Source organism: Natator depressus, chromosome 3 (genome assembly GCF_965152275.1).
Source record: "Natator depressus isolate rNatDep1 chromosome 3, rNatDep2.hap1, whole genome shotgun sequence".
NCBI lineage: Eukaryota > Metazoa > Chordata > Testudines > Cheloniidae > Natator > Natator depressus.
In genome coordinates, this window is record NC_134236.1 from 3,976,843 (window position 1) to 3,991,441 (window position 14,599).

Genomic DNA, 14,599 nt, shown 5'->3' on the forward strand with positions numbered 1-14,599 from the left:
GTAGCAGTGTCCATGGCTGGGGGGCAAGGGTTGGGGCTGGCTACGGAGACATCCCACCACAGTGCCTAATTCCCATTGATTTTCATGGATGTGAGGAGCCCGTGATAGGGTACAGGCCCCACGCTGACCAGGAAAGGGTTAATGGGGACCTGTGGGCCCAGCCAGCCCCACCCCATTGCACCCTGTGCCAGGTGCCAAGCCTGGAGGGAGGAGATCCAAGAGGAAAGGCCCAGCTCAGCCGTGGTGACTGGAAGGAGGGGACCTCCTGAGCTAGGCTGGAGCCAGAACCGAACCAGAGTCTGCCTTGAAGCTGCCTAGAAGGAAGGACCCGCTGGGGCTGGGACTAGAGTTTAACTAGCACCTCCCTGGGGCAGGACTTTTGTTTCTCCTCGTGCATTTGGCTCCCCTGCGTCTCAGGACCTGCAGAAGAGCCAGACGGGAAGAGACTGAGGAAGGCCCCAGCAGGAAACAACCCAGGGATGCAGCGGGTGGGGGGGGGGGCGCGGAGGGGTGAACAAATGGGTCCCTGGCCTGGAACTAAGAGCAGAGGGCAGGCCTGGCCCACCAAGGGCTGGCAGCCTCATGCCCCATAAGCTGGGCTGAACCCGAGGAGAGCTGGACTCAGATTCCCTGGATTAATAGTGATGTGAGGACCTGGGTGTGACTTGCCCAGATCCCGTTGTAGAGCAGGTCTCCCAAGTCCCAGCCTCGCACCCTAACCACTGGACCACGCTTCCTCTCTCAGAGATATTTTACATCAAGAAAAAATGTCTCTGCTTCTTTCCCTGTAAATTACTTCCCCCCGGCCGCGTTCCCAGAGGCGGATCCCTGCGAGATGGGACAACAAACACCAGATGATTAGATTGGGCTCGGTTTCACAAAGTACAGGACGGGCTTTGAGGGTTGAAGTCCAGTAGTCCAGGCTCTCTCTCCCCTGCTTCTCTTGCTGTTTCAGAATCCAGGACACGCCTCACTAACAATCCACGGGACTGACAGAGGTTTTGGCTTTAGCGATGTGCTGCCTTGTGATCCCTTTAACCTGCTTGGGTCCTGCACGGTGCCCCAGGGTCAGAAATTAATCCTAAAGGAACTGGGGAAAGATGGCGATTAGTCGCACGCTTCCTGTTGGGTCACAAGCAGTGTGGACCTGTGCGAACCCCCGCGTCACCCGCAAACAGGGCTGCAGACTCAGTGGGAGACAGATGACCCCTGCCTGCCAACCCTCAGGGCAGCCGACTTCAGCAGGATTATTGAGTATGCTCAGTCCATGTAAGCATGCTCAATACAAGCCAAGCAGCAACTCTGGGGGGACATATGAGCCCACAAACACGCCCCCCAATGCGTCGCCTCTGGTGGGAAACCTGTGTATAGAGTGGGAGCTCTTTCGGGGCAGGGACAGAGCCGGGAAAACAGTGTTTGTTTATTTCTTTGACTGTGGGAAACGGAAATTGACCACCGCAAATTTCATTCTAGTCGAAACCCCCAATTTTCCATCAAGAAACCGTTTCGCTGGCAAGTTTGTGACCAGCCCTTGCTGGGCCCTTGTCTCACTGTTGTGGGAAAGCATGGCCCAGGCGTACTAATAACTGATACGTCCATCCTCTAACAGAGCTGGGCAAATAATGGGTTTTTTTGGTTCACCGGCAACTCTGAAAAATCGTGAAAAGTTTCATTTTGGCAGGACGCAGGCATGACATTTTTCAAACTTTCAGTGAATCCAAAAGAAGAGTTAATCATTGGAGCTGGTGAGTGGGCCCAGATTAATCTTTTGTGGGCCCTGGCACCTGGACTGTGGGCTGGGCCCCTGCTCCCCCTGTGCGCCACCCTGAGGCCCTGCCCCCACTTGGCCTCTTCCCCCAGAGGCCCTGCCTGCTACTTGCAGAGAGGAGTGAGCAGGGTGAGAGCTTGGGGGGGGGGGAAGAGGCTGAGCGGGGGGCAGGTTCTCAGGCTGGAGCAGGGGGACAGGGTCCATGGTCTGGGCCCCCTTCTGAGTGTGGGCCCAGCACCATCACTGGCCCCATTGTAAACCACCAAGCTGTAGATTCATTCTCACACGCATTCCCTGGCCCAATGACTGTGCCTGCCGCTATGAATGACAGCAAAGAGTCACTGGGCCACTCGTACAAGGTGGACTAGCATCAGCAGGAGAAATTGGGAAAGCCCCAGATCAAAACATCCCATAGCCCAAGGCACTCTGCTTCGTTGGCAGAGACCCACGTTCCCACCTCTTTTCTATCTCAGGCAGAGGGGGGAATTGAACCCACGTTTCCTGCCTCCTAGGCGAGTGCTGTAACCCCTGGGGTAGCCCGTCTGAGGAAAGCAGTAATGGCACCGTCTTCAGCTGTGACTCCCGCCCCAAAATTCTCAATGTTTTGGTAATGTCAAAACCAAACCAAAACATTTCCGTTGCTCAGTTTGGTCAAAACTATTTGGTGGACTGGATATGGATTCGCAAATGCGTGTCTCGGGGAGGAAGCTATTGGCTGCATTTGTTTTGCCCAGCTCTAGCCTTTAAATCAGGGGGTCTCAAACTTCCTTGTGCCGCAACCCCCTTCTGACAACAAAGTTACTACATGACCCCAGGAGAGGGCCGCAGCCCGAGCCCTGCTGCCTTGGGTGGGGGGAGAGGGGGCCAGAGCCCAAGCCCTGCTGCCTTGGGAGTGGGGAGAGGGGGCCGCAGCCCGAGCCCTGCTGCCTTGGGTGGGGGGAGAGGGGGCCAGAGCCCAAGCCCTGCTGCCTTGGGAGTGGGGAGAGGAGGCCACAGCCCGAGCCCTGCCGCCTTGGGAGTGGGGAGAGGGGGCCGCAGCCCGAGCCCTGCCGCCTTGGGAGTGGGGAGAGGGGGCCGCAGCCTGAGCCCTGCCGCCTTGGGTGGGGGGAAAGGGGGCCGCAGCTCGAGCCCTGCGCCTTGGGTGGGGGGAGAGGGGGCCAGAGCCCGAGCCCTGCCTCCTTGGGTGGGGCGAGAAGGGGCCGCAACCCGAGCCCTGCTGCCTTGGGTGGGGGGAGAGGGGGCCAGAGCCCAAGCCCTGCCGCCTTGGGAGTGGGGAGAGGGGGCCGCAGCTCGAGCCCTGCCGCCTTGGGAGTGGGGAGAGGGGCCGCAGCCTGAGCCCTGCCGCCTTGGGTGGGGGGAAAGGAGGCCGCAGCCCGAGCCCTGCCGCCTTGGGTGGGGGGAGAGGGGGCCAGAGCCCGAGCCCTGCCTCCTTGGGTGGGGCGAGAGGGGGCCGCAGCCCGAGCCCTGCCGCCTTGGGAGAGGGGAGAGGGGGCCGCAGCCTGAGCCCTGCCGCCTTGGGTGGGGGGATAGGGAGCTGCAGCCCAAGCCCCGCTGCCTTGGTTGGGGGTGGAGCTCGGGCTTCAGCTTCAGCCCTGGGTCCCAGCAAGTCTAACGCTGGACCCGGTGAGCCCTTTAAAATGGGTTCACGACCCACTCTGGGGTCCAGATTCACAGTTTGAGAACTGCTGCTTTTAAATCAGCCCTGCAGCTTAACCCAGAGGGCCCAGTGTTGTACAGAGGTCAGGATCAGACCTTCAGAATATTATTTGCTCCCACATGGTGAGATTCCCTTTGCCGGATGTGACAAAGTGGAAATTTTCTGTAATATTTTTATGATGCCTATGTGTGCCTCAGTTTCCCTATATTTCATATTCTTACCCAGTTGGCGGGGCCAGGGGAGGCTGTTTGCTCTCAGGGCAGGCTAGGGGCATGTCTACACTTACAATGCTCCGGTGGCACAGCGGTGCTGCTGTAACGCTTCGGTGAGGACACTGCCTATGCCAACGGGAGGGGTTCTCCCGGACCATCCCCCCGAGAGGTGGTAGCCAGGTTGATGGAAGAAGTCTCCTGGCGACCTAACACTGTCTATACCAGGGATTACGACAGTTTAAATGCGTCACTCGGGGGTGTGGATTTTTCACACTATTGACTGATGTAGTGAAACCGACCGAATTTTCTAGTGTAGACCAGGCCCAGGAGGCCCAGGTATGAATCTCGCCTAGCTGCCTGGGCCTGAATGGAGCATTGAGAAAAAACCCGGCCTCATATCAATGGAGGTTCTGAGAAGACAATGGCCAAGCCAGTCACCAGGACACTGACCCCCAACAACCCTAAGGGAGAGGGATTTCCCCACTGGAGAACAAAGGACTGGGAAGGTGTGAGGTGGAGGGATAAGTGTTGGCTGCTGGAAGGAGTCGGGGCTCTCATCTGGGAACTGACCAAGGGGGTCAGAAGGAGAGACAGACAGAACTTAAACAATGGGGTTCACTACAGCTTGGCTGGGCTGTGGGCTAGCCAGAGTGGACTTGGGCTATGCTTTAACCTGCCGATCTCCGTGATAACCTACGGACTTCCTCGGCTGGATTCCAGCTGACTATTTTGACAACACTGGTTGAGAGTCACTGCAATGCTGGGCGCATTAATCCCTGAAGAGCGGACAAGTCTCTACCAGGAGTCTGGCTCAGTTGGACCCGATGAACAGAGCTCATGGTGTGAAAGGGGAGTGCTGGAGCCCCAGAGGTTCAGTCTAAGGAGGTGGTGAGGGTACATGATGCTCACCAAAGGACGAGTGAGACCCCTTGGGGGTCTAGCACATTGCAGGGGGTCTGGCACTTTGCAGGGGGTCTGGCACTTTGCAGGGGCTCCTCCTAAAGACCGTTCCAAAGCTGGGATTGTAGCACTGATCCTGTGGATCCATGACACCTAGAATATTTCAATAGCCTGTTTTTCTAGCACGAGATCGGGCATCACTTTTGTAGGCCAGAAGGGACCACCGTGATCATCTATTCTGACCTCCTGCGTAGCACCGGCCAGAGATCTGCTCCCCCATAATTCCTAGAGCAGAGCTTTCAGATAAACAGCCGATCTTGATTGAAAAATGCCAGTGATGGGAGTATCCGTCCCGACCCTTGGTAAATGGTTCCAATGGCACGTAAGCCCTTGCTTAGAGAACAGTGCAACCCAGCATCTAGGCAGGAGGCAAGCGGAGCCAGCTGCCTGCTGTACATCATGACCTCCTTTACTTTTCCCATGTCCTCCCCCCACCCCTCCCACTTGTCTGTTTCATCCACCTGTCACAATAATCGCACTTACTGTAAAAAATCGGGCGATTTCGACATGGCGTGCTCAAACTCCGCAAAGGACAGCATGTTGTCATTGTCCCGGTCGGCCTCCTCCAGCACCTGTTGGGATGGGGTGGGAGAGAGACAGACAAAAGCCACAGAGGGGAGAGAAGGATTAGCACTGCTGTGTTCAGTTTGACCCAGCGGGTGTTGTGTTATAAGGTATGAGGCTAGAGGTAAAACAATCCATCCCAGAAAGAGCGATAACAGCGTGATTGGTAACACCGTGAAGCCACAGAGGATACCATGTGAACAAACCATATAGCAGGAACGTGGACACGTACATGGTTTGTCAGTGTGATGAGCTCTTCCTCCGTTAGGTCGTCGCTGTTTAACAGTCGCTGGATGATGCTCTGCAGGTCTTCCTCGTCGATAAAGCCGTTCTCATTGAAATCTGTTGGCAAGAGCCATTTGAAAATGCAACGAGGAGACTAATTGGACCTGGGGTTTTGTTACAATTTGTGACTGCAGGAGGCCTGAGCTCCATGGGGCTAGGCGCTGCATAAACATGGACCAAACCATGTTCCCTGTCCCAAAGAGGCTAAACAGAATTGACAATGAAGACTGGTTGATATTTTTCAGTGGAAACTGTTTCTCAGTGGAAGACTGGGGCCTTGTTATATGCATTTGTGTTTGAAAAGTGTCTTGGGTCTACAGAACATTTTGAATGTTCATTGAAAAACTGAATGTCCCCAAATCAAAATATTTCATAGAATCATAGAATATCAGGGTTGGAAGGGACCTCAGGAGGTCATCTAGTCCAACCCCCTGCTCAAAGCAGGACCAATCCCCAATTAAATCATCCCAGCTAGGGCTTTGTCAAGCCTGACCTTAAAAACTTCTAAGGAAGGAGATTCCACCACCTCCCTAGGTAACCCATTCCAGTGTTTCACCACCCTCCTAGTGAAAAAGTTTTTCCTAATATCCAACCTAAATCTCCCCCACTGCAACTTGAGACCATTACTCCTTGTTCTGTCATCTGCTACCACTGAGAACAGTCTAGATCCATCCTCTTTGGAACCCCCTTTCAGGTAGTTGAAAGCAGCTATCAAATCCCCCCTCATTCTTCTCTTCCGTAGACTAAACATCCCCAGTTCCTTCAGCCTCTCCTCATAAGTCATGTGTTCCAGTCCCCTAATCATTTTTGTTGCCCTCCGCTGGACTCTTTCCAATTTTTCCACATCCTTCTTGTAGTGTGGGGCCCAAAACTGGACACAGTACTCCAGATGAGGCCTCACCAGTGTCGAATAGAGGGGGACGATCACGTCCCCTGATCTGCTGGCAATGCCCCTACATATACACCCCAAAATGCCATTGGCCTTCTTGGCAACAAGGGCACACTGTTGACTCATATCCAGCTTCTCATCCGCTGTAACCCCTAGGTCCTTTTCTGCAGAACTGCTGCTGAGCCCTTCGGTCCCTAGTCTGTAGCGGTGCATGGGATTCTTCCATCCTAAGTGCAGGACTCTGCACTTGTCCTTGTTGAACCTCATCAGATTTCTTTTGGCCCAATCCTCCAATTTGTCTAGGTCCCTCTGTATCCTATCCCTACCCTCCAGCGTATCTACCTCTCCTCCCAGTTTAGTGTCATCTGCAAACTTGCTGAGGGTGCAATCCACGCCATCCTCCAGATCATTTATGAAGATATCGAACAAAACCGGCCCCAGGACCGACCCTTGGGGCACTCCACTTGATACCGGCTGCCAATTAGACATGGAGCCATTGATCACTATTTGGATATACTGCTGCAGTGCCTCATGGGAGTTGCAATTCAGGTGCTCCGTGACCCCATTCTCCTCCATGGGCTGAGCTCCTCTGCCAGAATACATCTCCCATGATACAACATGTCCCCTCGCCAAGAGAAGAGACTGTGGTGCATCATGGGAATTGTAGTCTAACCAGGGAGCCTGGCCTATAGAGAAGAAAGGGAGCATGAGGCCCTCAAGTACAGCTCCCACAAGGCATCACGGCAACATTTCAGAACTGAAATAATTTGGTCTTCAAATTTTTCACCAAAAAAATCAAAATTTCTGTGGGGAAAAAGGTCTCCTGTTTCCTGACCAGTCCTACTTACAGTTTAAAGATTGTTCCTTTCATTATGATCCCTACCTCCTCCCTTTGTGGTACCTACCCTGGGCCCACCATGACTAGGAGCTCAGCGCTTGGCTGAAGTGATGGGGCCCTGAGCAAATTCATGAGTGAAGGCAGGACTCATCCCTCCCCGCCTGTGGAATTGCTCCAGGTGGGGACCATTTTAGGAGGAGTCCGAGGTAGAGGAATTGCGGGCATGGGGCCCAAAGAGGGGGTAGAAATAGCCCTACTGAAGAGGGAACGTGCAGGCAGGTAGCCACCCTTCCTCTCGTAACTGCTGCCCCTTGGAAACGGAAAACAGGAAAATGTGCTCCTGGTCAGCACAAGTCCAACTCTGCAGAGCCATCAGTGGCATGCGTGTGGTGGCAGTGCGGCCCCCTCAGAAGACTCGACACACCACTTCTGAAAGGTTGCCGACCCCTGTATTAGGCATTGCAACGCGGAGCATAGCAACTCCTAGATGCCTTTAAAAATCTGGGCCGTCATCTACCCAGTGCATGAGCTCCCCACCTGTGAGGTGGTGATCACAGTCCTTCCCTACTTCACAGGAGAAAGCAAGATCTATGAATAAGTGCAAGGTGAGTAGATATGGTGGTGATGACAATAATACAGATAATAAATAATAATTTAGGCCAAGATTTTCCAAAGTGACAGGTAATTCTGTGTGCCTGCATGCTTACATACCCAACTGAAGATGCCAGTGTGCCCCAAGAACCTCTTAATGCCACCTGTCCAAGGGGTGCAGAGGGGTTGTAGGAATCTCCTAATTCTGGGTGTACGGTAAGGTGCACCAAAGAGCGTCATGTAAGGCCTCAAATGGAAGCTGGCGTCACACCGGCCATTGATATCACTGTGCAATGTGTGTACAGATCCTATCTAAGGAGTTATGTACATAGGGTGAAAATACGTCCTTCAAGTCTGCATCGAGGTATTAGGCAACAGCCAAGGTGACAAAGAGGTGATGAAAGAGGCAGCGTCTGCCTTCCCCGCTATCTGTTTTCATGTAAACTGAGTATTGTCTCGTTCCCAAGGGGTCCCCTATAAGCAGTGTGGACTGAATGCAAATGAGGGAGTGTAAGAAAGAAGTCCAGAAAGGAATTAACAGGAAGAGAAACCCGGCTGGGGAAGAGAACCTGATCTTGAGGTTTGCTTGAGTATATTGGGGGGCGGGGGGGGGAGAGGGGCAAAGGGGAGGCCCAGGCACCCTTCACTGAGGGGAAACAAGGACAGCGATTTTGCTTCATGAGAAAGGATCTCAGCCAGATGCGGCGAGACCTTTGGGTGAGATAAGCTTCTTTAGACAAGAGCATGACTTGTTAGTTAAGTCTGGTGTCTAGAAAGCATGGTCTGATTTTGTTTCACAGGTAGCCATTTGTTTCCTATATCCTCGTTCACTATCCCTGGGCTCTCCAGTCTTTGATAGTAAGCCTGTTTTTCTTTACACTATAAATCTACCTCAGTGCTGTGGGTGCGCAGCAAAGTGCTGATCCTGAGTTGGACCTTACAGGCCGGTGTGCCCTGCTCCGTTGGGAACAGCAGGCCTGGCAGTTCTGTGAGTGTCCAGAGACGCTCTGAGACCTCGGGGGTTGGTGAGTGTCTGTCACTATCGAGACCTGGAGGGCACCATTTGCGCTGCCAGAGGCTGTTGGCAGGGAGCACATCCACAGCGGGCACAGACAAGCCTGCCTCACGTGAAGGGCAGGGAGTGGGGAGGTGCTGCTTGCATTTCAAAGGGCTGCTCAGCACTGACTGAAAACCTGACCCCTGGGAGCAGGCGCACGTCAGGCACCCGAAATCACTCGTTACGTTTTAAAATCTTGGCCTATTTGTTCCAATGCATAAACGAGTAGCTGCTGCAGGCTTTAAGTGCATGGGTTATTAAAACGCACACGTCAAAAGCTAACTCATCTGTCACAACACCAGCGCAGTGAAACCCTGTGTCCCAGGAGCCCAGATGAAACCCTGCACGATCTCGCCACGCACCCCGGGGGACGGCTTGGCGCTTTGTTGGCTTGTTAAATCTTGCTACTGGTGGAGTGGGACCTCTTACCGTAAATGCAAAAGGCATATTCTATTTTTAGACGGGGACTAGCTTTGTCGCTGAAGACAGAGGCCATGCCTAAGACATCCTCGAATGTAAAGGTGCCATCCATGGAGAACACTCGCAAATTCTGTCCCTAAAGGGATTCACCTGCGTGAAAAGAAGCGGGATTTGTTTAAATATACCCTGCTTATATATATATATATATATATATAAATATATAATATACTGCAGACAATCCCCTGTCCCCGCCAAACCCTCTTTTAAAAGAATTCTTGACATGTAGGAAATGCCGAATTAAGGCTACCTGGACAACTGTAATGGACTAGGTGGTACCGAGAGAGTATTTTGGGTACCTTTATGCTCCCGTTTTTTTGTCTGCACCTCAGCTTGACCCTTTGCTGAATCACAGGCCGGAGTCTGTCTTTCCATGACTTTTCAGAAAGTATTACACACAGTTTAACCTCACGTAGGTGAGTCTAGTTCCCTGTCAGCTTCAAAGGGAGAGACACAATTTCTGAGTAACCAATTAACACACACCCAGCACCGTAAATGGTCTGCGGAATACTTCTGGCTATCTCTTAAAGAAAAGCTATTAGATTGTAAATCTCCTGGTGTCACTCACACTGACAGCAACACTTTGCCGTCTTACATATATCTCAGGGCATCGTTTCAACATAACACACTTTATCACACACACGTACAGACCCATTTCGCTCTGATCTTCTCTCAGAGATGATTCATCAGTCTCTATCGTGTGGCCATAGTAGGTTCTGTTTTCTTCAGAGCTTAACGCTTGGCTGAAGCAGAGGCCAGCTTGCCGTCTTGTCAGAAGGCATTGCACAGCGTTAAACTTCAGAGCTACTGTATGTAAAACCATGAGCAACGGAGGGTCATAGTTCCCAGTCACTTCATGGAGAAGCAGCAGCCACTTTCTTAGTAAATGCTCACAAAACATCTTGTAAACAATATGAAATATTGTTTGGAATATGTAGACAAAAGCTTTCGTGCAGTACGTCTACTGGTGTTTCTTGTACCGATTCTCCCCCTTCTGTCTCAAACATTCACATCTAAGGTTTCCACATAACAGTTTCTGTACGTCAGCTCACACGTCAAAACGCGGATCTTCTTTGCAGTGTGACCGGAGTAGTGTGATCGTGCGTCACCTGGACTCTTCAGAGCTGGAGAAATGGCAGCGTCCCTCACTCCTGGCAAACACTTTGGACCCTGGCAGCGAACAACCCCTCTGGGGAGCTCCCCAGCTAGCAGCTTCCAGCCCTTGGGGCAGTAGGGGACTGGGCCTCTCAGTTGCTGGTGAAACACAAATCTGTAGCCTGTGTCCAAAGTGCTCCAGGGATTGGGATCAGCCTATAAAATATTGCCCGAGCATCCCTGGCTCCTCCCATGACCCAGAGTACCAAATGCCGCAGTATAAAGCATGTGGATTGTATAACCTTAACTCTGCCCCCGTGGGCATTATGCTATACTCTTTGAGTATATGACCACATACCATTTTTCCCCCACAGGACCCCTGCCCCATTCCATGCACAGGCCGGATGAATGAGATCAGGGCTGTGTACTGAAGGAGGCTGCTGTTTGTAGGCTCCCTGACTCTCGCTGCAAAAAAGTGGCAGATAAGCAGCGAATGAGGCGGGAATTGCGGGAAGAAAAAAAAGAGGGTCTCATGGTAAGACAGTTGAATGCCCTGCTGGAAAACTAGATTCAGGCCCTGTCTCTGGCACAGAGGCCCTGTGTGATGCTGGGCAAGCCATTGAAACCAGCATTTTCGCAGCTGGCCCCTGATTAGGTGCTCATTTTCTGGGTGAGCAGCACTACAGATAAGTATACTTTAAAATAAACTATTTGTAAATCATCCTTTATAACCACGTATTATTTGTCTGGTGATGGCCCAGAGACCTACGCAGGTAAGGGATATATACATCCATACCCGCCGCTTGTACAAACACAGGAATTTAAAGGTCGCAAACCCATGACGTTATTTCCATAAGCAAGTAACCATCTATTCCCACCACTGTAATCCTCATCCTCTCCCTGCCCCCACACCTCCCATTACAAAATGTTGTCTCAGGGCTTGGCTGCATGACCCGCAGGATCGACCGGCAGCGATTGATCCAGTGGGGGTTGATTTATCGCATCTAGTCTAGACGTGATAAATCGACCGCCGAGCGCTCTCCCGTCGACTCCGGTACTCCACCAGGGCAAGAGATGCAGGCGGAGTTGACGGGGGAGCATCAGCAGTTGACCCACTGCAGTGAAGACACCACGGTGAGTAGATCTAAGTACGTCCGCTTCAGCTATGTTATTCACATAGCTGAAGTTGCATAACTTTGATCGATTTCCCCCTCCCCCCGCCCAGTGTAGACCAGGCCTCAGTGTATATGGTTCATCTATATAGAGAGTGCTATCTACTGGCAGGAACAGAGAATAGCATCTGTTGTACCATTCAGATGTTGTGACAGGGTCGGGCCAGATGGCTACAGGAGAGTAATAGGAGGCAGATATATTAGCCCCAGGCTAAGTAGGTCCCTTTTCCCTGGGTAAGGTAACAGGGAAGGTTCCAAAACAATCAGGAACCTTCTGGAGACAATCAAGACAGGCTGATTAGAACACCTGCAGCCAATCAAGAAGCTGCTAGAATCAATTAAGGCAGGCTAATCAGGGCACCTGGGTTTTAAAAAGGAGCTCACTTCAGTTTGTGATGTGCGTGTGAGGAGCTGGGAGCAAGAGGCGCGAGGAGCTGAGAGTGAGAACGCGGACTGTTGGAGGACTGAGGTGTACAAGCATTATCAGGCACCAGGAGGAAGGTCCTGTGGTGAGGATAAAGAAGGTGTTGGGAGGAGGCCATGGGGAAGTAGCCCAGGGAGTTGTAGCTGTCGCCCAGCTGTTCCAGGAGGCACTCTAGACAGCTGCATTCCACAGGGCCCTGGGCTGGAACCCGGAGTAGAGGACAGGCCCGGGTTCCCCCCAAACCTCCCAACTCCTGGTCAGACACAGGAGGAGTTGACCTGGACTGTGGGTTCAGAAAAACAGCCAAGCTGAGGGCTGCCGTGAAGCTCCAAGGCGAGCAAATCCGCTGATAAGCGCAAGACCCACCAAGGTAGAGCAGGAACTTTGTCACAACGTGTAGGTTACATAAAGTTGTTGCTAATCAACCAGATTCCTGGGTGCGTCGCAATACCTGTGACTGTTCTTTTAAATCTTACATAGTTCCCCCACAACCCCTTTGAAAAGCTTTATGCAAATCCCCTTTAGAATGATGAAACTCTGGGAGCCCGTCCGGCTCAGATGATGGAGTACGTTACATAGCGTCAACGAAGACAGGAGCAACAGTCTCAGGTTGCAGTGGGGGAGGTCTAGGTTGGATATTTGGAAACACTATTTCACTAGGAGGGTGGTGAAGCACTGGAATGGGTTCCCTAGGGAGGCGGTGGAATCTCCTTCCTTAGAGGTTTTTAAGGTCAGGCTTGACAAAGCCCTGGCTGGGATGATTTAGTTGGGGCTTGGTCCTGCTTTGAGCAGGGGGTTGGACTAAATGACCGCCTGAGGTCCCTTCCAACCCTGATCTGCTGTGGTTCATAGAATCATAGAATATCAGGGTTGGAAGGGACCTCAGGAGGTCATCTAGTCCAACCCCCTGCTCAAAGCAGGACCAAACCCCCATAGTTGCCCCAGATCCCTAAATGGCCCCCTCAAGGATTGAACTCACAACCCTGGGTTTAGCAGGCCAATGCTCAAACCACCGAGCTACCCCTCCCCCAGCAGGGTTCTTACACAGAGGAGAGCTGTAAAAGGATGAGGGGACCATTTGTTCTGTGTCTGAGCCGCACTCAGCACTCTGGGGCCCTGGGACCGTGACCGGGCTTCCTCCAGTGTTGCCAAATTAAAAACTCATGATTTCTCAGCCACATCTCATGTGCGTGGGGAGCCTGGTCGACTGAGGCAGCACCGCAGCAGTGCAAGGTACACCGGTTCTTGTAGAGCAAAACGAGGAAAGGCAAACGACAAGTGATGCTCTACTGCCATCTAGTGGGGGGCGGGACTTCCTTTTCCAGACCAACATAAGTAGAAACGCACGTATGGCTGACAGCGATAAACATTTCTTTCCCTTTTTAAGCAACAGTAAAAATAGGGTGATGGTTTTCTTCCACCTGCTGTCCAGATACAAGTGCTCACAAAAATGGAGAGAACGTGTTCGACCCACAGTGAGCTGTAGCCCACGAAAGCTTATGTTCAAATACATGTGTTAGTCTCTAAGGTGCCACAAGTCCCCCTGTTCTTTTTTGGGGGCTAGCAAGGTGGTCACAGCAAATACTTCAGCCCCAAGTAGCAGGAGTAGGTCAAGTTACAAAACTAGCATGTCAAAGAGAGTAAAAATGTTTCCTGCAAGAGGGTCTCTCTCTCATATACACACACAACTAGGGTTGCCAACTTTCTGACTGCAGACAACCGAACACCCTTGCCCCGCCCCCCTGCCTGAGGCCCCGCTCCTGCCGCACCCCTTCGCCGAGGCCCCGCCCCCGCTCACTTCATCCCTCCTCCCTCCATCGCTCGCTCTCCCCCACCCTTGCTCACGCACTCATTTTCACCAGGCTGGGGCAGGGGTGCAGGAGGGGGCTCAGGGCTGGGGGGTGGAGCCGAGGGGTTTGGAGTGTGGGAGGGGGCTCCAGGCTGGGCAGAGGGTTGCGATATGGGAGGAGGTGCGGGGCGTGGGCTCTGTGAGGGCGTTGGAGCGTGGGAGGGGGCTCAGGGCTGGGGGAGGAGGTTCAGGGTGTGGGGCGGGCTCCGAGTGTGGGGCGGGCTCCAAGCAATGCTTACCTGAGGTGGCTCCCAGAAGTGGTGACGTGTCCCTGCAGCCCCTATGGACCAGGGAGGATCCGCACACTGCTCTGGCCCAAAGGCGCCGCCCCAACAGCTCCCATTGGCCACTGTTCCCAGCCAATGGGAGCTGTGGAGCTGGTGCGCGGGGCAGGAGCACTGCATGGAGCCTTTCTGGCTGCCCCTGAGCTAGGGGCTGCAGGGACATGTCGCTGCTTCCAGGAGGTGCGCAGAGCCAGGGAAGGCAGGGAGCCTGCCTTAGCCCCACTGTGCCGCCAATTGGACATTTAATGGCCCGGTCACCGGTGCTGACTGGAGCCACCAGGGTCCCTTTCCGACCTGGCGTTCCAGTCAAAAACCAGACACTTGGCAATCCTAACACACACACACAAAAGCAGTTGGGGTTTGGAGCCTATAAAATGTGTTAGGTTCATAGAATCATAGAATACCAGGGTTGGAAGGGACCTCAGGAGGTCATCTAGTCCAACCCCCTGCTCAAAGCAGGACCAATCCCCAACTAAA

At 53.0% G+C, this 14,599-nt stretch overlaps 1 protein-coding gene across 1 annotated transcript; it reads right to left on the reverse strand.

The window, feature by feature from the left end:
- Nucleotides 1-785: 785 nt before the first annotated feature.
- CIB4 (calcium and integrin binding family member 4) lies at nucleotides 786-9,729 on the reverse strand. The gene is made up of 5 exons (XM_074946748.1): nucleotides 9,598-9,729; nucleotides 9,251-9,391; nucleotides 5,394-5,503; nucleotides 5,081-5,169; nucleotides 786-1,090 (listed from the first exon to the last, which is right to left on the reverse strand). Exons 2-5 carry the CDS (start codon nucleotides 9,351-9,353, stop codon nucleotides 1,069-1,071), a joined length of 324 nt encoding a protein of 107 aa, XP_074802849.1. The 5' UTR covers nucleotides 9,354-9,391; nucleotides 9,598-9,729; the 3' UTR covers nucleotides 786-1,068.
- Nucleotides 9,730-14,599: the final 4,870 nt, after the last annotated feature.

What these genes read in the sequence shown, in the direction of transcription:
- CIB4 (XM_074946748.1), bottom strand. Translation starts at nt 9,353, where the DNA reads ATGGATGGCACCTTTACATTCGAGGATGTCTTAGGCATGGCCTCTGTC. An exon ending in ATATGCCTTTTGCATTTACG is followed by an intron (nt 5,504 to 9,250) that starts GTAAGAGGTCCC and finishes TCTTGCCAACAG; the next exon opens with ATTTCAATGAGAACGGCTTT. An exon ending in TCATCACACTGACAAACCAT is followed by an intron (nt 5,170 to 5,393) that starts GTACGTGTCCAC and finishes CCATCCCAACAG; the next exon opens with GTGCTGGAGGAGGCCGACCG.